General features: G+C 50.6%; 7 protein-coding genes across 7 annotated transcripts; 4 read left to right on the forward strand and 3 right to left on the reverse strand.

Annotated features, from left to right (window-relative positions):
- Window positions 1-51: 51 nt before the first annotated feature.
- On the reverse strand, window positions 52-7,123 carry N7525_003134 (CCR4-NOT core subunit CDC39; the record flags this gene model as incomplete). The annotated part of the gene is made up of 4 exons (XM_002559423.2): window positions 52-117; window positions 169-6,041; window positions 6,092-6,416; window positions 6,467-7,123. The coding sequence occupies 4 exons, from the start codon at window positions 7,121-7,123 to the stop codon at window positions 52-54; spliced, it is 6,921 nt and encodes a 2,306-aa protein (XP_002559469.1).
- A 1,247-nt stretch (window positions 7,124-8,370) lies between these two features.
- Window positions 8,371-10,458, reverse strand: N7525_003135 (uncharacterized protein; the record flags this gene model as incomplete). Its single annotated transcript, XM_002559422.2, has 1 exon — window positions 8,371-10,458. One exon carries the CDS (start codon window positions 10,456-10,458, stop codon window positions 8,371-8,373), a length of 2,088 nt encoding a protein of 695 aa, XP_002559468.2.
- A 2,787-nt stretch (window positions 10,459-13,245) lies between these two features.
- On the forward strand, window positions 13,246-14,289 carry N7525_003136 (uncharacterized protein; the record flags this gene model as incomplete). Its single annotated transcript, XM_061212615.1, has 5 exons — window positions 13,246-13,249; window positions 13,308-13,651; window positions 13,711-13,724; window positions 13,824-14,173; window positions 14,231-14,289. 5 exons carry the CDS (start codon window positions 13,246-13,248, stop codon window positions 14,287-14,289), a joined length of 771 nt encoding a protein of 256 aa, XP_061069636.1.
- A 491-nt stretch (window positions 14,290-14,780) lies between these two features.
- N7525_003137 (SWAP/Surp domain-containing protein) lies at window positions 14,781-17,126 on the forward strand (the record flags this gene model as incomplete). The annotated part of the gene is made up of 1 exon (XM_002559420.1): window positions 14,781-17,126. One exon carries the CDS (start codon window positions 14,781-14,783, stop codon window positions 17,124-17,126), a length of 2,346 nt encoding a protein of 781 aa, XP_002559466.1.
- A 344-nt stretch (window positions 17,127-17,470) lies between these two features.
- Window positions 17,471-18,394, forward strand: N7525_003138 (nuclear transport factor 2 family protein; the record flags this gene model as incomplete). The annotated part of the gene is made up of 6 exons (XM_002559419.1): window positions 17,471-17,477; window positions 17,654-17,671; window positions 17,829-17,893; window positions 17,970-18,041; window positions 18,117-18,215; window positions 18,278-18,394. 6 exons carry the CDS (start codon window positions 17,471-17,473, stop codon window positions 18,392-18,394), a joined length of 378 nt encoding a protein of 125 aa, XP_002559465.1.
- Window positions 18,395-18,663: 269 nt separating this feature from the next.
- On the reverse strand, window positions 18,664-19,736 carry N7525_003139 (PQ-loop repeat-containing protein; the record flags this gene model as incomplete). Its single annotated transcript, XM_002559418.1, has 3 exons — window positions 18,664-19,258; window positions 19,357-19,614; window positions 19,669-19,736. 3 exons carry the CDS (start codon window positions 19,734-19,736, stop codon window positions 18,664-18,666), a joined length of 921 nt encoding a protein of 306 aa, XP_002559464.1.
- Window positions 19,737-20,686: 950 nt separating this feature from the next.
- N7525_003140 (phosphotransferase family protein) lies at window positions 20,687-22,446 on the forward strand (the record flags this gene model as incomplete). Its single annotated transcript, XM_061212616.1, has 5 exons — window positions 20,687-20,705; window positions 20,762-21,057; window positions 21,115-21,493; window positions 21,660-22,200; window positions 22,257-22,446. The coding sequence occupies 5 exons, from the start codon at window positions 20,687-20,689 to the stop codon at window positions 22,444-22,446; spliced, it is 1,425 nt and encodes a 474-aa protein (XP_061069637.1).
- Between the last annotated feature and the right edge of the window lie 73 nt (window positions 22,447-22,519).

The following is a 22,519-nucleotide window of genomic DNA, read 5'->3' on the forward strand; positions in this document are numbered from 1 at the left end:
CTAGAGGAGAGATATGGAAGAAGAGGATGAGGATGAGAAGCCGAGAGAAGCCTAGGCAATGGGGCGAGGGCTCTGTTGTTGGATGTGTTGGAGAAGAGCGTCGAAAAGACGGCCAATCTGAGGGAGAGTTAGTATCGCGAGATTGTCAAAGACTGGTGATAAGCTTACCTCAGGTGCCGCCTGAATAAAGGGGAGATGGAAGAATGAGTAGCTCCGGTTCTGGAGGAGCTCCTGCAGGGTGATGATTAGACCCCATGGATGCGGGCGGTGGACAATCAGCCGCTCCAACAACACACGAATGATTTGCTGGCGGATATCCGAGTCATCCTGCTCGGAGTAGTCCACGCCAAACAAACGGAGAATCGTGAAGCTGAAGAAGTAGGTGTGGCTGTTGGGGTAGCGGAGCTGGTTGGCCATTGCACTAAGCAAGTAGTACCGACTTTCAGGTCGCAGAACTTGGGCGATCTTCTCCAAAAGAGCCGCGTGAATGGAGTTCTCAAAGGCGCTGCGGGTGTTGCCCTTGGATGCATGCTCCACTGCAGCTTGTTGACCAATATACAAGACAAGCGCGTTAACCAGGACAACATCCACCTCGACGGGGACAAAGAAGAGGCCAGTGTCCTTGGATTCGGGGTTAAGGATGGCGTCGCAAAGCTGCCGAACAGCAGGGTCGGAGATGCTCTCGTTCTGGAGCACACCGTCAACGATGTCCTTGATGTTGGCAGCCTGCAAAGGAGCAACGATATCACCAGCAATCTTGGGAATTTCCCGCATCTCCTCGATGCGCTCGACCTTCAAGCCTTCGCGGAAAGGATCAGGAAGTTTCTGGAATGACGAGGGGTATGCACTGAGGACAAGGTTACGGAGCTGAGCGCAATGAGCCGGGATCACATTGCAGAACTGGAAATGGTTCTCAGCCACAAACTCGGGGAAATCGTGGTGCAGAATCAACAAGATACGGAGAACGCCCTTGTATAGATCTTTAGCAACGTATGTAATGTTGACAGCCTTTAGTTGCTCGCCCATGTAGGACAGCAATGCTTGCATGATTTCGCAGTAAGGCGCCCATCCTGCGCGATCGGGCATGTTGAGCATGTCAGACATGAACACCCGGTGGGAGACCAAGCAAAGCCAGCCATAAACAAACCCGGGCACGTAACGGGGCTGGAAGGAGAGGAATTTGTTGGCCAAGGCGAAGATCATTCCCTGGTGCTGCTCAGTGTGCTGGAGGCCATTCATAGAGTACTCGCACAGAATGCTTGAGAAGAGACGGAAGAATACACGCTGGTTGAAAGCTTCTCCTCTCATGACCTGGTGGTGGTTGAGAACCAGGACCAAGAGAGACAGAATGGAGTTGAAGTACGTAGCCTTATTGGCTTTGACGGCGCCAGCGCTCTCGCCCTGGAATCTGACGAGAAGAATCACGAGCTTAGCGAGGGCATCGATGTAGAGGAAGGCCTCGTCAAGGCTGCCGTTGGGGTTCTGAGACTCATGCTCAAACATGGCGACGGAAATGTCGATGCTGAGACGGAAGAATAGTGCGGAATCCTCCTGGTTGTTCATCACTTGGCGGTTGTGGAGGTCCTGAAGGAAAGAGTGGAATGTGCGGTCAGTCGCACCGGGGGCCTTGTAGATACCGATCCACTCGCTGAAGATGTACTCCATTTGGTCTCGCTTGGACCTGGCTTGGTCACCAAGGAGAGGGTTTACGACCTCGGGAATACCAGACTCGCGCAGCTTTCGCACGATTTCGAGACCGGGAGCAACGCTTGCATCCTCAGCAAGCCACTGGCTCATGGCATCTAGACTGCCGGAGAAGTCTGATCGAAGGGCAGAGGGTTCTTCATTGAAAAGAACGCGATCCATCAAGTTGCCCAGCAACTCCAAAGCGGGAACATTCCTGGAAAGAATGAGTCGGGTCAGGTTCGTATCGACCCGGCGGATGTCGAGAAGGCCTGCGTCAATGAGAGCAACGGTGACCGGCACATTGAACATGTGCTCATCATCAACTTCGGAGAGGAGTGCCCACGTGTACCGAGCAATGAGACTGGACATATCGCACAGCTTGGCAAGAAGGTGCACGAGAACTTCAATCTCAAGAGATCCATGGGGCTGGGAATACAAAAGGGTGCAAACCTTCAAAGAGGTCAGTCGTGCCAGCTCCTCTCCATTCGTTGAGTGAATGATGGCACGCAGTGCCTGATTGTATTCTTGAAGAACCGCACTATCTCTGCCAAGATCCTTAACGTGTTCTTCAGGAGCGCCGCGAGCAGACTGCTGGAGGTCGGAGACAAGGCTTTCCACTCTTTCTCGGGGGCTCTGGGCGTCGAGGAACCCGTTGGTCTGAACGGGGGGCATTTGAGAGATGGCAGGCTGCGCCTGGGGAGTTCTGTGAGGAATGGCGGGCTGCTCAGCGGGGGTGGAAAGGTTTGGAATAGCAGGGTAGGATTCCCCAAGCACGTCGGGGAGTTGGCGACCGGCCGATGCATCCGTGGATGGCGCCGGCCCGCGAGATTGACGGGCAAACTCTTCGTAGATGGCGAGTTGCTCCTTGTTTAGACCACCAGGCGCTTGCCGGTAAGGCTCCGGAATGAACAATCCCCAGCGGTTCATTGAAGGATCAATGAAGGGGTCGTTAGAGCGGCTGGCCTGATGGCGACGACGGGCCTCCAATTGAGGCTCAATCACCTTCTCGATCTCAGGCAGCGACTTTTCTTCTGCAGCTTTCTCGACAATGCCACAGGCAGCATCCAGGTTGTCGTTCACACACATAAGAATCAAGCCCTCTGGCATAGGCTGCTCAGAGTAGTCTTGCTGAATCATGCGGATGTAGTTGGTCATGCTAACCTTCAGAGGCTCTTTGCAGGTGACAAGTGCCAAGCTACCGGCAAGTTGTCGGACCATAATTCCCGCGGCATGGCGCACGCGTTCTTCATCAGGCTCCATAGCAAAGTCCTTGGAGACAAGCTGTACGGTGGAAATGGACGCAATGGTAACAGAGCGCTCAACGACAGGGGTAATGATCTCGGCGATGGCGCGCTCGACGGCGGTGTGCACAATCTGTTTGAGAATGCTGGGATCGACCATGCTGCTGGCCGAGGAGGGCAGAACAAGAATCTTGTCAAGGCTCGGCAGTGTTGACATGATGGCTGCCGGAGACAACCTCTCGCTCCGGACGGCTGGGTTGATAGCGCTGAGGGACAAGTCTTCAAATGGCTCAGTGAGACCCTCTGGGGCGTTAACAGTAGGCAGCGGCTCCTCGACATGTGCAGCGCGATCGCGAATGACGATTGCCGGCTCAATTGTCTTGTGGTCAAGATCAAGATCCTTACAGAGGACTTCAATCTCGAACTTGAGATTGAGCTTCAACTCGGCGAAATGATAAAGCTCCAACAGCAGGCCCAAAATATCCATCAGCCAGGGGTTAGGGGGCTTGAAGACCGTGGATTTGGTAGCCTGCACAAGAACTTTACAGGTGAAGGGGATCGTAACCATGAGGCGTTGGGTATCATAACCTTCCAGAAGTAGGCCCTTGAAGTAGATGTTCTTGTGCTTAATAGGTTTGTCTTTAGCAATAGTCAGCGAACCAAGCCAAGCACCGAGGTTCTTCAGGTGGCCGCGATCGGTTGACGAGCTTAAGGTGCCTTCTGAGTTAATCAACTTAGCGACGCTGACATAGGTCTCCCGCAGGACCTCGGCCCAGAGGATCTTGTCGCCAATGCGCCCAAGAAGGTCGAGATAGAGCTGCTGGAAATTGGGTTGCAACTTGGCACGTTCTTCCACCAGGTATGCGGCGAACCACTGGTGATGTTGGTCACGCAAAACTTCTCGCAGATCCTCAAGTTTCTCGTCAATGTTCTGTTCGGAAACATTGTTAAGAACGAAAAGAATCTTGTCTTGGATGTCTTCGTCCGGGTCTTCGTAGAGTTCAGATCGAAGAGGTGGGTCAAGTTGAATAGAACGGAACTTGCGCACGGAGCCATCGCCGATGGGCGAGCCGACAGAATTGCCATTAGTGAGAGGCACAGAAGCAAGACCGTCGAAGGGCCCTGTCTCCGCTTCGCCGATCTGGTTTCCCTGTTCACGGAGCACCTCCTCTGCCTTTTGGTAGATGGGCGTGCCTTGAAGAGAGGGGATTTGGAAGAGCAGGTGGCAGAAACCAGCCCACTCGGGAAGACGGTTGATCAACTGCTCAATCGCTTCCACGCCGAACTTGTACATCGGGTCGTGGGGTTCATGCTCGCGGACAGCCTCGAGGATCATACCGAGGCCGACCTTCAGAGTGATGCCGTCAACAAGACGGAAGTTGATGATGCCACCAAACATGACCGCGGTCTTTGTCAGAGCCTCTAGCGGGTACTCGTGGTAGCAATGATATTCGTCGACCAGGCCGTGCACCATGCAAGCGAACAGATCTTGTTCTGTGGGATCGCGCGAAGACTTATATTTTCGCATCAACTCCAGCATCTCACGCAGCGAGAGTTCCTCGTGGTACATTTTACCAAAGAGCTCTTGCATCTGCTTGTCAATTGAGTCAGGCAACGTGTTACCGTTCTCGCCATTGGCGTCGATGATATCATCGAATCCTTCACCGTAGTTGATCAGGCGAGGGTATGTCTGAATGCAAATGCGCTGGACAGGTGTGAGATTTTCGCGGTCCCCGACGTATTCCTCCAACACAGACAAAAGCGTATAAACAGTCTTGACTGCGAGGCTGACCATTTGATGAGCAGACTGTTCCTTCCGCTGGACGTGCAATTCGTCCTCAGCCTTGATTCGCAGGAACTTAGAAAGCAGACCACCCATATCAATGGCGCCTTTCTGAGCGGCATTCCGAACCCACTGCTCAAGGTCAAAGGGACTCTTGCGGTGGGAGTAACAGGCGAGATCGAGGGCAAGACCGTTGGTGAACCCAAGGAGATAATCGAGCCACCCGTATGCAGCGGCGTGCTCGTAGATCACAGCGGTGGACGTGGGATCCTGAGTGAAAGTGGTGAAAAGCTGCTCTGCTACCCACTGTCGGTCTTGCCGCCAGGCACCGTGGAGAGCAAGCTGATACCCATCCTCTTGCTTTGAGATGAAGACAATGAATGTGCGCAGCACGAAGCTCTGCTGGACACTGGACCACGGCTGCGGAATAGCCAGAGCAGAAACAAGGAAAACCGGCAGATCATATTGAACAACAGCTTTTATAAGGAGCTGGCTTTCTGTCGCAGCCCACGAAGCCTGGGAGAACAAGGCAAGGTCGAAAATTGCCTTCATAGCGTCCATGGACCGAAGAGGTGACTTCGCCGCACGCTCGCCTTGCAATTTGACGATATCAGGTGCGTCCTCGAAGAAGTCAGCGGGGAAAGTTGCGCGAAGATTCGTGATCTGCAATGGGTCGATCCGGGAGGCCACAAAAGCTGTCAGGAATGACATCTGTGTGTCACGATGCTCCCAGTCTCCACCCCAAAGCTTTTGAACATCCAAAGACGAGTCGTTGACCGACATAGCGGAAAGAACGCTGTACAATTTGGTGAATTGCTTCGGATCCACTCGGAGGCCCTCGCGATCGAAGTGGCGGAACACCAGGGGCCAATTGATTGGCTTGTCGTTATATGCACTTAAGAATGTCTCTAGCGAGAATTGTTCCCAATATTGCGACAAGATCATGAAGAGAAGGGCGCTGGCTAGATGTTCTTCACTCCAATTCTTCGGGTCTGAATTAAGCACTTCACTTATCGTCTCGATATTTGCAGTAGCACGAGCTCCCTTGGCGTGCAGTTGTCGCACCAGGACATATTGAGGGTTGACAAAATTGAACATCTGTAGGGCGGAGGAAACTTCGAATGGCATATCCAAGCCAAGTTTTTGGTATCGCAGATTGGCGGCGTAAACCAGCTTCGCCTTGACATCGTCGGTAAAGTTGCGGGGAGGGTATAAGATGAAACGTTCAATCGTCATGCCAAGGAAGGCGTTAGAGTAATCCTTGGTCACTTCGGTGGGACTCGCCAAGCTCTGCAAGAAAGGGGCAATGGAATTCGAGAGGATGGCATCGGCTAACGGGTGTGGTTAGAGCTAATCCAGAGACAAAAGGAAGCAAACATACCTTTGGCACGAAGATCTGACTTGCTAGTCAGCTTAAAGGCTAAGGCAAGTGCAACCTTGACAACTGGGTCAAGTCGGAAATGATCCAGGAAAGTAGACAGGTCGAAGTCGCGGAAGATATCTCCTTCAGAAGTATCTACTGTCTCAGCGATTTTCTGAGACTGCTCCATGTCCGAGGACACTTTCTGCAGCTCCTGGACAAGGAGAGGGTAGTTGCCCGCATTCTCAACGGACTTGTTGACGCCCGGGAAGATTTGGGGCGCATTTCCTGTTAGGAGGCGGCGAAAGTATTTGGAAAAAACCTCCATTCCGTTCGATGTCACAAGCTGCGGTTATTAGAATCGAGTAGATGGATATGTATGGCAGCAGCACCAACCTTGTGTATTTGGGCAGCCTTTGTCTCCCACTTCTCTTTTCCTTCTTTCTCTGTAATAGAATCCAGCAACAGGAATACCTGGGCAATGGAGATTTTGGTGAGCGACGATTGGCTCGAGTGGGCAGCTGTGGAGCCCGGCTTGTCAGAAGCGAAGCCTGTGGGAGAATTCACGGTTGTTCCGGACGAGAGCGGCGAGAAGACGCCTCTGGAAGATCCCGGCCCACCACCTCCTCCCCCAGTACCTCCTCCACCCGGGGTGGAGCCTGTAGCAGAGGCCAAATGGGACCCTATGGAAGGGGTGTGAGCTCGGAATTTAGGAGACGAGAGGGTTGTTGCGTGCTGTTGCGAGCCAGATTGCAATGATGTGAAGGGCGATGATGTGTGTTTGGGACTTCCACCGGAGAGACCCCTGGCAGAACTCAGCACGGCAGAGAACGAAGACGGTGTCGAAACCCCAAGGCCTGCGTCCAAGCCCCGGGAAGCCGTGGGGGGAGCGGCGGAGGATATGTTGGTCGCGAGTGGAGTCAACCCACGACGTGCGCCGGACTGCGACACGGACCGACCCCAGGCACCAATATCGGTCCTGGTCGAAGAAGATTTATCGGTGCCAGAAGCAATCGACGATTGGGCGGAAGGGTGAGGGGGAGGGAAGGTCATCTAGGAGACGCGATCATTTGATCTGGAGGTCCAAAGACAGATTTTTAAGAGACACAGGCGCAATAGACGGGGGAAATCGATAAAGCAGATCAATGAAATGGACGCGAGATCATGCGATATCGAGAGAGGGAGGGTATCGGGAAAAAGAAGATGACACTGTGGGAGAGGAATGGATGGGGGAACGATGAGATGGAGAGGTTGCAAGAGGAATGGGGTGCAAGGTGCGAGTTGTCGGAAGTGTGCCTGCCTCAGGTGTCAAGTGGGAGCTCCCAATCAGGCACCAGGGTGCGATACAAGGCACACCTTGCTGTATTTCAATTACCAAAGCGTTGCTTGAGCTTTACACTGTTTTGGACTTGATAATCGTGTGGTTTTTGTTTCCCTTGACTTGTCATTGCCCACCATTTTCCAACCTGCATGCTGGTGTTGCAAGACGGTCACGTGCGGTGTCTTTACACGTGATGCGCAGCTGAGTCATCTAATTTGGCGGCCCCGGGGGTCCACCCACACGTCGCTGCACGGGTCCGTGAAGGCTATGTCTACCTACCCTAACGAAAAGACCTACGATACGTAGAGTATTCTGAGGATATCCTGGCTATATTAGGGTATGGTGTATATCGGCTTCCACTCTTATATACATAAGGGTTCTTGTTCAGAGATTCATGGGCGGACTTTCCCATTGACAGCCAATACGCTATGTCATCTTACATAGGGTACCTAAATATGTAGGTGTAACCAAGATATACCATCTATCTTGCAATATGATTGGGGGAGATGATGATAGAACTGTTCTCCATCAAGTGCTAAGACAGGATAAAATTCAACGTAACATCCTAAAAAGATAGTAGATGAGAACGATATATGATCAAGCATATCGCAGTACCTGGACCACACCAATCCTATGAACGCCAGTTGAAACCAGAAGAAGAGCCGATCAACAGATAGAGCAAATATAACCCAGAAAGATGGAAAGAATAACTCGCAAAGTAATGAGGATCATGTCATACCGCAATGACAGGGGCAAAATAAGAAGGGGGACGCATAGTCACGGATAATGCAAGAAATGAAACATCCCACAAGGCCAATAACTTGCGGGGACGAAAGAAAGATAAAATCACACAGTCAAGGAAGACGATCATGTGCACATGAGTTTGAGACCAATTCGCTGGCCAGTCCAACGCCAACGCCTAGGCCAACGGCAGGAGGGACCACAATGAATAAATGATATTGTTTCAGGTTGAGCCCGGCTAGTCTGTCAGAGACACACAGTAGCACGGGCTGGCGTAAGATGCCTGGGCAGTGTATGTCTGGGCAGTGCCACCTTTATAATCGGTGTAGGTAGTGGTCGGTGTGGGCTCATTCTCTTTAATGTTGATGATGTTGCCCGAGAGAAGCGCCAAACCCCCGTTTTTGCGAATTTGCATTTGCTGACAGTAGGGAGGTTCGCGTGATGGGTCGTCTCGGCGCTCCTCCATCTTGATCCTCCGTGGGTAATCGGGGACGGAGTCGTCGCGTTTGGAGTCAAGAGTTGAGCCAGCTGTGCTCGCTGGCATGTTGCTGTTGGTGGAAGCGGTGGCGCTCGAGGAATATGACGTCGACTGGTTAACGTACAAGAAGAACTCCATCATCGTGTTATTCCACCAACAGAACCACGGCTTGTCGCCGACTTCTGCAGTCTGCTTCAGACTCTTGTAGGCGTTTGCATTTGCCCACCCGTCTTCCACCCACGCGCGCTTGGAAATGGTGTTCGAGAATGTATCGTCTGGGACAATAACCAGCTTGTCGAACGGAGAAAGAAAGAACAGAGCAGGGCCCATGCCAATATCAGTGGTATCAATAGCCATACTCAAACCTTGTGTAGGTGAAGCAGACCAGTACGGCGCCTGGGCACCATATGTAAACGTCGGGGTTGGATTACCGTGGTCGAAAACAATGGAATGGTAACCCTGGGATTCGCCGACAGAAATGCCAATTTTGCTGGGTGCTTGCAAGCATTTCCAGGCTTTGCCGTAGTTCGACTCGTCCACACAAAGTCCTGATCCATTCTGATAACCGGAAGGGACCATAAAGTGGCCGGTTGGGATTTCTTTGATATTTGTGGGGGTAGATATCAAGGACGCATCCATCTGAGGAGTTGCAGTGACCGTTATAATCGGCAAGCCACTGGATTTTTGAGCTTCTTGGTCTTCCTTCTTTGCGGCTTCTGCAGCTTTCTTGGTTCCCAGAACACCACCAATGACACCTCCAATACACCCTCCGATGAGCATAACAGTTGCAATGAGGACCAACGTCCACACTGGCAGGCCACAGCATGCGGTCTTCTTCCCCTTGCGTTTGAGCTTCTCTTCGAAGGCCATGATGCCTGTGGTCGCGGCGGCTCTTTCCTCCTCGTTCTCACCATCATTCGCATCGCCGGAATGGTCAGCCACCAAAGCCCTTGATGAGGTTTCTGAAACTGGTGGCGGTGGCACTCTTGGGCTTTCATTGTTGAGTCGCTGTTCTTCCGGCGGTGTGTTGAGATCGGCCGCCGTCTCAGCCCCTGGGGGTTTGGGTACGACACCAGTTGGATATCGCGAATAAGGTGGTAGCGGCTCTGCGTGACCATCCGGTCCAATGATATCACCCACATCATCAGCCGGACGACCAGCGGGCGGTTGATATGGTGGGTTGTGGCCTGGAAATCCGACTGGGATGATATCATCATCCATTCCTTCCTCGACCACATTTTGCGAGTACATCGCGTAGGGGTGCTGCGGACCAGTTGATTCTTCAAGTGGACGTTCGATTGGGCGTATCGTCGAAGTACTACCTACACTGGGCGATCGGCTAACCCCAACTTGTGGATACATACCATATGGATGGCTGGGTCCGGTCGCTCCGGTGTAGGGGCTGAGAGCGCGGGGAATGGAGAAACGAGAAGAAACACTTTGATTTCGCTGGATCATAGAAGGCGTCGAGTTGAGGGAGGAAGTAGAGTTACGGTTGTTGGCGAAAGCGTACCCCTTTTGGGGCAGACTCGACCGATGAGGTTCATCGAAGGACACCCGAGCGTCATCACCAAAAGGGTTCTCATTCTCGGTCGGGGCCGTGCTAGTGGTCCTTGACTGGGTGTTTTCACGAAGAGTAGAGGAGGATGCGATGGAAGAGGGGCTGTTGGGGCGTTCGATGCGGTCGGAGTCAATGGTTTCTAGTGAGTATTCGTCGGCGAAGACATTTGGATTGGGGGTGGAGGTGCGACCGAAGGAGTGGCGAGGTGTCGATTCCCCGGAGGGTCGTGGAGTGTGAGAGGATCGTGAATTCGAGCGAGAATGCTCCGATGAAATATGACCAGACATTTCCTATCGGTCTGGCAGCCCTGTCGGGCCACCTTGTTGTTTGATCAATCCGTTTCGCTACCCGGCGAAGATGGGGCGAGGAATGGGAAGCAGATATATAGCAGAGTCTCGGAGATATTAAGGAGTGACCTTGGAAGGATGGGTTGATTATAGATGAGAGAGATGGATGAGAAAGTCAAGTGTCAAGTTGGGGAAGGGAAGGGAGGAGTTTGAGACTTTAGTGTGACGAGTTTACTGAGGGGAGTCGGGGGGACCACCAACTGAAATTCTTGGCTTTTTTCTGCTTTGAACTTTTTCTTTGCTTTCTTGACTTTCTTGACTTTCTTTACTTTTTTGATTTTTTTTTCCCTTTCTTTAAAATATTCTCTATCTTGGTTACTCCGTACTCCGTATAATGTATATAGGGTGCTATGATCGACTGCCTGCGACTCCTCTGCGCTACTACGACTAGGGCGACCAACTAGCGAGCCCATCCCGTCTACGGTGGGCCTGAATTGGCTTCGCCACTCTCCTCATGCAATATTGTGCTATTTTGATATTCTCTGCTCTCTCTCCGTCACTCATTTACCGAATACAGGTCCCAGCTTCTAATTCTAGACTTTCCAATGTTATTTGCTTCAGCATTCGATTTGCGACGTTTTCTTTCTCGCCACGCAACGTGAGAATATCAAACCTCTTTGTGTCTTTTGGATCTGAAATCCACGAACTGGAGAACTGGACCCTGCAGAACCAATGTTCAGGGCCTCGATGCCAGGTTCGCCAGAGGAAAAAAATTTAAAATGAATCCGGGCGTTCAGACACCAGAGCGGATATCTCGGACCCAATGTCTTGAATAATCGTAATCCGACCTCGGGAGTAATGTAAAATTGTTCATCTATGATCATGACTTTAATGTGAGCTGATAGTCGCCTAGGACACTATTCACAGATGTTATTTTACCTACCTAGGTATTTCTTTTGATCTCAAAAATTGATTCGTCCACGCGTACCTTGGTTCTGGGGCGCTTGGGGACTTATCCTATCCATGGAAGACCTCTCTCCTCCTACCGAGAAGAGTATGATATTCCGGTCTCGACACAGACGTTCGCCCGAGCAATGGCCGTAAGGATCAAAACGGTTTCAGAAGTCCAGCCCCTCTCGGAGTTGCGTAACGGGCCTCTGATTCCATCTGACTCTGATATTGGAGAGACCGGTTTTAGTTTCCGTTTTGCCCTTATGTACCGGCATGTCATCCATGACTTGCATCTAGATCGTTGTTGTAGAATGCCAATGTTTTATGTTTTATGCAAATCACTTGCAACTGGGCCAATTACTCGCCAAAGAGTTCTCCATATCCTCCATCCTTTATATCAGCAAATATCATAGAACTCTCCATAGATATAGACTTGATATTGCGTAAATACTCGGCATCCGGAACGATTATTGGTGGCCTACGCCATATACTATACAAGCCTTGATCACGCCTAAATCAATCAAAGTTCCTCCATCAAGAATTGCATAACATGCAGCGAAGGTGAAGCCCAAATCAGCTATTCCTGAAAGAAAAGGCATCTGACCCAAATGTTGTGATAGGATATAAGAAGATGCAATAAGATTTATAGATCTACAAAGTCAATATATACTGGCTAACAAACCATTCCATTTATCAATCGCATTTATACACTCTTCTGGGCATCCAGACCGGTCGATCAGCATTACATACTGGTCGCGGAGCCCATTGCTACATTCCGTGAGACATTCGAGCTGGTCCACCAAGGGCCCCAGTTTGTGGAGTAGGGGCGATGATCCGATGTAGATCCAACTCTATCGCGCAACACATATGTTGTACTAGACATCAGATATATAGAAGACCTTCCACTTTACTCGCATGTCTGTAAGGGCACAAAAGAAATTTCGCTTCTTGATTTCCCTCCAGAAACTCCGTCTATAGTCTTAACGGCCATCCATCGGGTCATCTAACATTTGACCAATATTTGACCCTACCGCACGAGCCATAGTCGACCGGATATTTCAAACCGCATGTGAAGCAAGCATGACATGCTGTAAAAGGAATATACATTGCCTGGATATAGTCCCATGGTCTGCTCGGCTTATCGATCTGATGATCACCGTCTGGTGAGATCTTAACGAGCGATCCAGGAACTGCCATAGTTTCTATTGGACAGGATATGCACCTTGGGAAAATCCGAATCATGAGGCAACAGAGTACAACGGTGCTTTTGGGGGGAAGCATGCCCATGCCCGATTAACGAATGGCATGGCTTGTGGACCTAGACCTAACGACAAGACTATATCCCAAACAAATAGTATCATCCGACCCCATCGAACTGAGCGAGTATCGAATATTTGTCCCCAAACTTTCCCAACTTCCCCATAGCTTGGACGACTTCGTATTCGGTGCATTGAACACGCTAACTGGCTTCTAGGGAAGCTACTCCTCCACCAGAAGCTCTATTGGTCTGTCTGTCCTAGTATGAAATAAGGCAATTGCTACTGAGTTAGAGATGAATCGCAGCTGATCTGAGGGGGATGTTATGTCTTCGCTATGCATTATCCCGCTGCGGGAACCCCCGTAGCTTCATGCAAAGCTGGGGATAATCCGGGGTTTATACATAAAAACCACCTTGTTTCCGACCTCTATTTTTGTTGCATGCTTGCAGATAAACAGGTCTATATTTGTTGATGATTCAACGAGCCATCATGGGTATTTTTAAGCAGAAGATTACCATCGATGACAATTCCGTCACATCAGCAATTCACCTGACTCTGTGACAGTCTCTACTCCAAAATGCGTTAGGTGTGTATCGGCTCGTTATATCCAATGGCAGACATCTAAGTTCGGTCCTGTAGTTACGATCCTTTTCTTCCTTCAAGGATTCACGTACGGACTGCTGGATGCTCTGAACTCGCATTTCCAAACAACCCTCAATATCACCGCTAGCAAGCCAAGCGGCCTACAAGCGTCATACTTTGGCACCTACTTCATCTGCCCACTAACCGTATCTGACTGGATCGCCCGCAAGTATGGATTCCGGGTTACTTTCATGACCGGTAAGAAACACAAGGTTGCTTCCAACGATCCAATTGTATCACCAGCTGATCTATCCATTTGTGAGTCAGGCCTGGCCGTGTTTGCCATTGGATATCTCCTCTTTTGGCCTAGTGGCGTGAAGAAGTCATTTAGTGGATTTGCGGTAGCATGTTTATACGTGAAACAAAGCAACGCTCCGAACTATACTTCTAACACTGACAGGTTGTTGGTGCCGGGTTATCCACGCTCGAGACTGCAGCTGACCCCTTCCTCTCAATTTGTGGACCCCCAAAATATAGCGAGATCTGCGTGAACGCAGGCTAAGCCGTCCCCAGGGCGGGGACCTTTGTTGTGCCTCTTCTTGCCTCTCGCGTCTTCTTTGCCAATACCGTGGACGACAATGCCGGACTGAGGTATGTCCAATGGACATACCTTGTGGTGGCCGGCTTTGTCACCCTGCTTATTATCCTCTTCTGGTTAGCTCCTTTCCCGGAGATCACAGATGCAGAGACCAAGAAGCACTGGAAGCGCAGATATCCGAGCACGGCGAAGACACTGTCACGTTCAAAAAGCAGTATAATCTGTTCTTCGGCGTGTGGAGTCAGCTCTGCTATGTGGGAGCACAAGTGGCCATGGCGGTTATTCCAACGTTTGCAAGGAAGCTGGCAATACCTCGCAGAATCATGTAGGTGACAAGGAGAAGGCTGTGTCTATGTGTTGAAGGCTAACGATTATTTTCTAGCCGACTTGCTTGTCATTGCGCAGGGCCTCTATGCGTTCATTTCCTGGCTACTGGCTTGATGATGACGAAAGCTTTCAAGCTTCGGTATATGCTGACAGTATACTTAGTTCTCTGTGCAGTCTTCTCGGTGGCCGCCATGACCACAAGAGGCTATACTTCAGTGGGGATGATTATCCTTGTTCTGTGTTCTGTGTCGTTGAATACATGGTAAATCGTAAACTGAGCCCTGTACCTAATGAGATTTATCAACAGTGCTGCTTTGCAACCATTTTCTCTCTAGGTATGTTGTAGCTCTTCATGACCTCTTAAGCTCACACCGCCTACCCCAGCCAGAAGCATATGTACTGCCGTGCACGTGCCAAATAGATAATGCCCGGTGATTGGATGAAGCCCGACCGCCTACTATAGCCTAGTTAAGTTATCCGGAGATCAAGATGTTTACTCTTGCAGCTCTTCTAGAACTACTATCCGTCTGATTTTCCTCAAATAACTTCGTCCTGCTTGTATTTAAGATTGACTAGTTCCACTGCAGTTACAGCTCATTCTCATCATGCCAGACGAGTCGAAGGGGAAGAGCTTCCCTGACGTCTCGGCGAAACTCTCCGCACTTCCAAAGAAATCACTTTTTGAGCGTCAGAAGGCCGAAGCGGAGGCCAAGCGCGCCCGGGAAAAAGCAGAGACAGCTGCAGTCTATGAAGAATTTGTTAAATCGTTCGAAGAGGAGGATTCAGTCGTGCCCCAGTCATTGGATGGAGGGTCAAATACATTTAGAGGCCGAGGTGGTGGTCCTCCCAGGCGTCATTTCGCAGCTTCCTCTTCACGCGGCAGTGGCCATGGACCCTTAGGCCCCCCGCCGCCTTTACTCTCACACAAACGTTCCCACGAAACTTTCCCCCCTCCCCGTCGCGACCATCTCAAATCTGAAAACATGCTTACTTCATCTGAAGCCGACAGAGCACTTGAGGAGGAGGAGAGGGCAGCTCCAAAACCCACCTTGTACCTCGCATCGCTTCCTCCGGGGACATCTCCGTCTGTGATCAAGGCATTGATCCCCTCGAACCTGACTGTGGACAATGTCAAGATTATCACCCCACCCGGACAATCGCCAACCCATCGGGAGTCTTCTTCTGCGCTCGTTACCCTCGCAAGCGACTCGCCGGCCTCTAATATCGAAACAGCTGTCAGCACGCTGCAGAACAAATATCTTGGCTGGGGTTACTATCTGACGCTCTGCCGGCATCTTTCCTCTACCGCAATGAATTCAAACATGCATCTGCCCTCCGGTCTCTCCTCCACTACTACTTCTCATCCGTTTGGCGCCAAAGAAATTCCACAGAGTTCCGGTACAAGCTTGAGCCGAGCTCCACCACCAGGGCCACATCGCGGGGGATTCGCACCCCCAAGCTCCTATGGACCAAGCGTTGGTAGAAGTGGCCCAACCATGCAGGTGCAGGTGGAGCTACCGACAGACATAAGACAGTTAAGACAGATACACATGACTATTGAGCAACTCGTGAAACAAGGTCCTGGATTTGAGGCACTGTTGATGAGTCGGCCAGAAGTCCAGATGGACGAAAAGTGGGCCTGGCTGTTTGATCCGAGGTCGCCAGGTGGTGTCTACTACCGGTGGAAACTGTGGCAGGTCATCACAGACCCCAAGAAAAAGAACATCGATAAGCCGGCGATGATATTTGAAGGTGCTCCGCTCTGGTTACCCCCCAAGCAGCATCTTAAGTTTGAGAACGCCACTCGCATGGACCAACTCGTCTCACACCCCGACTACGACTCATCTGACGAAGAAGATTCGGATGGAGAGCATGAAAAGCGCAACTTTGGTGGAGCACCTCCGGACGGATCCAACTCACACAGCGATGAACCTAACTTCTTGAACCCCTTGAAGATGGCCAAGCTTACTCATCTCTTTGCACGACTTCCGACGACCCATGCAAAGCTCCGACGTGGGGATACCGCTCGACTCACATCCTTCGCCATCAATCACGCGGCAATTGGGGCGCCTGAAGTTGTCGACATGGCTATTCGCAATGTTTTCCGCCCACTAGCTTACACCGGCGCCAACCCAAATCTGGACTTGGAAACAAGTGCTGCTAGCCTAGCAATTACAGATACCGACAATGCAACCCCATCCGGCGAACAACTGGATACGTCCTCGGCCAAGCTTGTCGGTCTCTACGTCATCTCCGATATCCTCTCGGCGTCGGCAACCAGTGGCGTCCGCCATGCATGGCGATACCGCCAGCTGTTCGAAAACGCCCTCCGTTCACGCAAGGTGTTTGAACACCTTGGCCGACTCGATAAGGACATGAAATGGGGCCGAATGAAAGCAGAAAAGTGGAAGCGCAGTGTTGGCACCCTTTTACATCAGTGGGAAGGGTGGTGTTGTTTTACGCAATCAAACCAGGAGCATTTCACCCAAGTGTTCGAAAAGCCACCGCTTACAGAAGCAGAATTACAGAAGCAGAAGGAGATGGAGAAGACCCAGGCAGAGCAAAATGCTGTTGCATTCGCCAAAAGCAAGAGTCGATGGAAGACAGTTGATGACGAGCGTAGTGGAAAGGTTGACCCTACTCGCCCTGCGAATGAGAACAAGTCATCTACCTCTGTCTACACAGTGGACGAATCAGTGAATGGAAAGGATGGGGCCGCAATGGAAATCTGTGATTTGAAGAATGTTGATGGGAAGCCTATGCTCAAGGCGCCATCATCGGGCGTTGAAGATACCCAAACCGAGATCCCCCAGCAGCTATCTCAGCACCAACATCAGCACCCAACTCCATCGGACAAATCTGAACAATCAGCTGGGCAGCAGGAGCCAGAAACACGGCGCCGGAAGCCACGGCCCAAAGCTGAAGACATGTTCGCCTCGGACTCGGAGTAAGGTTGGGCATGATTGTAATTGTACCAATTATGGATAGCATCGGAACGATACCTGAAGGATACTTGTAATGAATACATATGTAGCAATGAACAATGAATGAGTATTTAATATGTCTTCTCTTTTATAAATAGAGACAGTTGTAGTAACTAGGCAAAAGACCTGTCAAGCGGAGGCTCTTCAATAACAACATAAGGCAGCCAGGCATCATCGGCAGAACATTTCCTGCCCCACAACCCCTCATCAACAAATACCTTTCTCCCTTCGCGCTCAACTCTCTGTACCCGTCAAACACAATCGCATCACCTTTTTCTTTCTTTTATTCCAAATTCTACACCTTCCTCAAAATGGCTGGTATGTATTTCTCTCCTTGGCTCATATATGCCCCTCTCGAATGAGATGGAGGGGTCTGATCGTTTGGATCTCAGACAGCAGGTGTGACTATGTTGCGCAATGTCATGGGAAAACGAAGGAAACAATGTGAATATAACGATGCAAAGATTGACTAACCACCTTGGCAATTTATACAGACTTCAACACCGTCGCTCGTACGTTATCCCCATATTTTCCTAGTTCATCCCACATGGATCTAGCAATGCGCCTGTTCTCAACAAACCTGTCATCTGGGTGGAAATGATTCTCCAATAGATGGGTGTCATATTGTACACAAAGAGTCATATTCTAACTTGTGATCAACCTGTACAGAACAGTTTGTGCAGTTCTACTACCAGACCTTTGACACAAACCGCGCTGGCCTGGCTGGTCTCTACGTAAGCCCCGCTCTTGAGATATTCCTACAAGCCAACGATATGTGGATCTATACTAATAGCAATTATCAACCAATAGCGTGACCAGTCTATGCTTACCTTCGAGACCAGCTCGGTCCAGGGTGTCGGTGCCATCACTGAGAAGCTCGGCGTTCGTCAGCCCCAAATCCTGGCCCATGGGGGTCAATATGAAAGAAATATTCCAATACTGATTTTGTGACTCTAGGGCCTGCCCTTCCAGAAGGTTCAGCACCAGATTGCCACCTTCGATGCCCAGCCCTCCAGCGGAGACGGCATCGTTGTGCTTGTTACCGGCGCCCTCCTGGTATGTTGAATGCCCATAGCTTCTTCTCTTTTCTTAGCTAATGACAATTTCTCTATCAACAGGTCGACGAGGAGCAGAAGCCCATGAACTACACCCAGTGCTTCAAGCTGCAGCCCGATGGTGCCGGAAGCTACTTCGTGCTCAACGACGTCTTCCGTCTGATCTACAGCGCCCAGTAAATTATGGGGCCCGAACCAAATACCACGACGCCATGACAGGAGGATGTGTTTCTCATGAAGAGGATATGCCTTGGAGGCGACCGTGTTAAATATCTGTCGTTTTGTCGCAAGTGACCCCCCTCGACTTGCGATATGCCCATGGAACGATTAATAAGAATTTATTTTTTTGGATCACCTCATTCTAGAACTGTATACGATTTCGTTTCCATCAAGCTATAAAATAGCACTATATAAAAGCAACACGCAGAAAATCTGTTGTGCGCACATCACTAGCTCTGAAGCAGTGGTGTCTCTTCAGATGGTCGCTCCTCATGGCCAGGTTCTTGCTGGGCGCTCTCACCAGCAGAGGCCGATCCATTGGGCGCCCCATTCTGACCAGCCAGCTGCCCAACTTCTCGCTTGCTGTTGGGTCCAAAGTACTCAAAATAGATTGCCATCGCCAACAAGGTACCCTGCAAGCAGGCCGTGACAACCAGCACGCCCCAAATACTCCAGCCACTCCAACCCTTGCGCGCAGCTAGGCTACCAGCCCAGATAAGACTTCCCGGCGTCTGGATGCACATCATGGGGATACTCAAGCTCCCGACACAACGCAGCCGGAACGTAGTGTAGATCTGCGGGAAGTACTGGATCGACGCGAGGATCGCAGCTAGGACACCGAGGAAGTTCGCCCAGGCCGCAACAGCGGCCGGGTGGCGCAGCTCGAACGCTACGGAAATGATGATGGTGACGAGCGCGTGCAGTAGACATATCCCCGTTATGGCGAGCGCGGTTCGGTACGTCGGTCCATTGGTGGGAGACACAGGGCTCACTGGGTCTGTGGGGGAAGTGGCGCGCGGGAAGTAGATCACGAACAGCAAAAGACTAGATACGGTTAGACAAGCTCGGGTGTGGGTGTGGGGTGTTCGGTCGGGAATCCGGGATCAAATCAGAAAAGTCATTCGGTGCTTTGTTCGACTCACATGGAAAAGAAACAGAGCCATTGCATGGCCACCTGGAAGACACCCAGTAGTCCTGCGAAGCATGCGATCCCGCTAATCTCCTGGCAGCAGGCGACATCTTGCGCGGTGGACGGGAATACCAGGATATTGGCAAATGCCGATGTCCCTGATGTTACCCCTAGGAGGATGAAGTATGGGGAGATGCCGAAGGAGCTTCGACGGGTGATGATGCGGATGTGTTGGGGGAGGTATGAGCAGAGGATACCGAGGATAATCAGGCTATGGTACGTCAGTGACTGAGGATTATTGGTTTTAGTTCTGAGGAACACGTACACAGATAGCACAGTCTGGAAGATACCTGGCGAGGCCAGCTCGCGGCAGTATGGTGTTAATGGGTCCATTGTTGTGTTGTGTCTTTACAAATGTATGAAGCTCAAATGAGGAGGTCGGGGGCGGGAGCTCCCGAGGTCGTGACAACAGCTGATCACCAGTTCGTCACACCGGATGTTTCGCTCTCTACTTCATCAATATCAGAGGGAAATGATTGTTTCCAAAGACAAAGAGAAGTAATTCCCAAGGTATTATGAACCTGAGTACCTCGTTGGGTACCCCTCCCTGTCTGGATAGAGGGTGTCAATATTATGCACTATTCCGAGTTCGGATTAGCGTCAAATATCTTCCAAGGTGGAACTATACTAGTACAGAAGGCCTCATGGGCATCGTACTAGTAGATACATACGAGAATATGTAAATATGTATGTGGATAAGAACATGAACATGGCATGTGCATATATAAAACCTTGGAAGTGTTATTTATTGCCCTTTTGCTTTGATATCATGATGTAACCGAGAATATCTTAGCTCTACATATATAGACTTATCTATCAGCTTTTCTAGGAGGCGCTCCAAATAGAGACATAATAAACTGTCAAGAAAAGTCTCCTGTTTAACTGAAGAGTAGTGGAAAGGCTGCCTCCTAACTAAGAGAGCTAATTATAGTCGTCTAGATTAGTGCCCCTGTACGTGGCGGGTTGCCATGCCTGTATGTTGCCAAGACTAACGTCTATCGAGGGATCATCATCGCTCGGTTTGTGTAGCAAAGCAGCGTTCCCTGAATCAATATTATTTTTGCCCCTCAATTTCCTCGTCAATTTGATGTCGCTGTGATCGAATGCTACGTGATTTTCTGGAAGGTAAGCATCATCAGAGGCATTGCATTTCTTGGAAAATGTGCCGACGCCCATCCGCGCGTCATTCGTGCTATCTCCAAAGGATAATACCAAGCCCAAGGCAACACTGCCGCTCGATCTGGAAAGCTCCAGCGTTATCCTACGACCACAGTCCCACCAGCATGGGCCCTTCTCAGACAGGTAAGCACGTCCATCTGCCCAGGTGCGCGCAACTCAACATTACTAATCCGTACAAGACTGGAATTCTAACGATGAATTCTTCAAATTCACGCGTGGCCGCTTTATTGTAGATGAGGTAGAGAATCTTCGAAAGCGAGAGATCAGATTCGACATGAATAGGCTCGCACGTGTGGCAGCAGACTCGGTCGGCTCCTCTCGATGCATTTCTATCAAGAAGTACCCCGACGGCATGTTCAGCAAAGCATTCCTCATGTCTATGGACGATGGCCGAGAAGTCATAGCTAAGGTGCCTAACCCGAATGCTGGCGTCCCACACTTTACTACGGCCAGTGAAGTCGCCACTATGGACTTCGTATGTTTATATTGAACTCCATCCACACCGAGCCTTGCTAACACACTGATTTGGGAGGCCAGAAAAGTTTTTGAGACACCGGCGCCTCGCGTATACTCATGGAACTCGCAGGCAAGATCGCACCCAGTTGGCGCTGAATTTATCATCATGGATAAAATTGAGGGTGTTCCGCTGTCTCAAGTCTGGGGCACCTTGAAACTACCCCAGAAGCTTCAATTGCTTCTTGCCATAACACGTCTCCAGAAGCAATGGCTGAGCGTTTCATTTTCGCATTATGGTATCTTCTACTATATAGGAGACGTGCAGCCACTAGAAGACAGCCACTACGTCAAGGATGGCAAGGCTATCAGAGATTCGGAGTTTGCTATTGGTCCGGCTATAGGCCGGGATTGGTTTGATGCAGACCGATCAATTTTGGATATCGAGAAAGGGCCATGTACGTCGTCGTTCGTATCTCCTTCGCACATCCGCTGATAAGCTTGTAGGGGCTTCTATAACGTAGTATCTGCAAGTAGTCGGAACGCGAGAGACGAAGGCAATCTAGTCTTTGAAACCTCCGAAACAGATTGCCTTATTTTGTGGCCCAAAACTCTACCGACCAGACAAGGAAAAGAAAATTACAGCTCTAATATGGTACCGACAAATCGTCGATGCCCTTATCCTAAAGGACACTGCTATCACCAGGCCCTGCCTCTGGCACAACGATTTGCACGATGACAACGTCTTCGTAGACCCAAATAATCCCGAAAAGATTACGGGCATCATCGACTGGCAGTCTTGCCACATCTCGCCCCTCTTCAACCACAATCCCGACCCGGCCTTCCTCGACTGGGGTGGCCTTGAGCCTGAGACTCTCGATCTGGCGCCACAGCCGAAACTCTCTGGGCTTTCCCCAGAAGAACGATCTGCGGCTGTGCACGAATATACCATCCAAAACGTGTTAATTGGATGGCGAAAACTCATGCATGCCAAAAACCCAGACCTATACCGAGCAGTCGAGTTTCGAAAGACGGCGGCATACGGCCTGATATTTCTTGCCCACCGAACGTTCGAATACGGTGAGGCGCATTTCCAATCGCTTCTGGTCGATCTGAAGGACACGTGGGCGGACTTACCTGCCGTGAACAGCGACATCCCATTCCCGTTCGACTTTTCGGGAGAAGATTTTGAGCGTATTAAACTGGATAGCGATGGTGCAGTGGCAGTGAGCTTGTTGCGGAGGTCAAGGAGATAATGGGCGATTTGTGGCCAGACAAAGGTTTCATCGAGCACGAGCGATACAATCATTGCAAAGCTACGCTCCACGAAGTCAAGGGTCAGATATTGGAGCAATTGGCTGAGACTGATGAGGAAAAGGCTGAATACGAGCGTTTTTGGCCGTTCGAATGATCTCTAGTATGACGACCTATCTAAAAGCGATAATGTTGATTAACTGTCCTCCTGGGAGCACCAATCATCTATT

The sequence above is a fragment of the Penicillium rubens genome (assembly GCF_028828025.1).
Source record: "Penicillium rubens strain IBT 27055 chromosome Unknown utg000002l_segment0_segment0, whole genome shotgun sequence".
NCBI classification, from domain to species: Eukaryota; Fungi; Ascomycota; class Eurotiomycetes; order Eurotiales; family Aspergillaceae; genus Penicillium; species Penicillium rubens.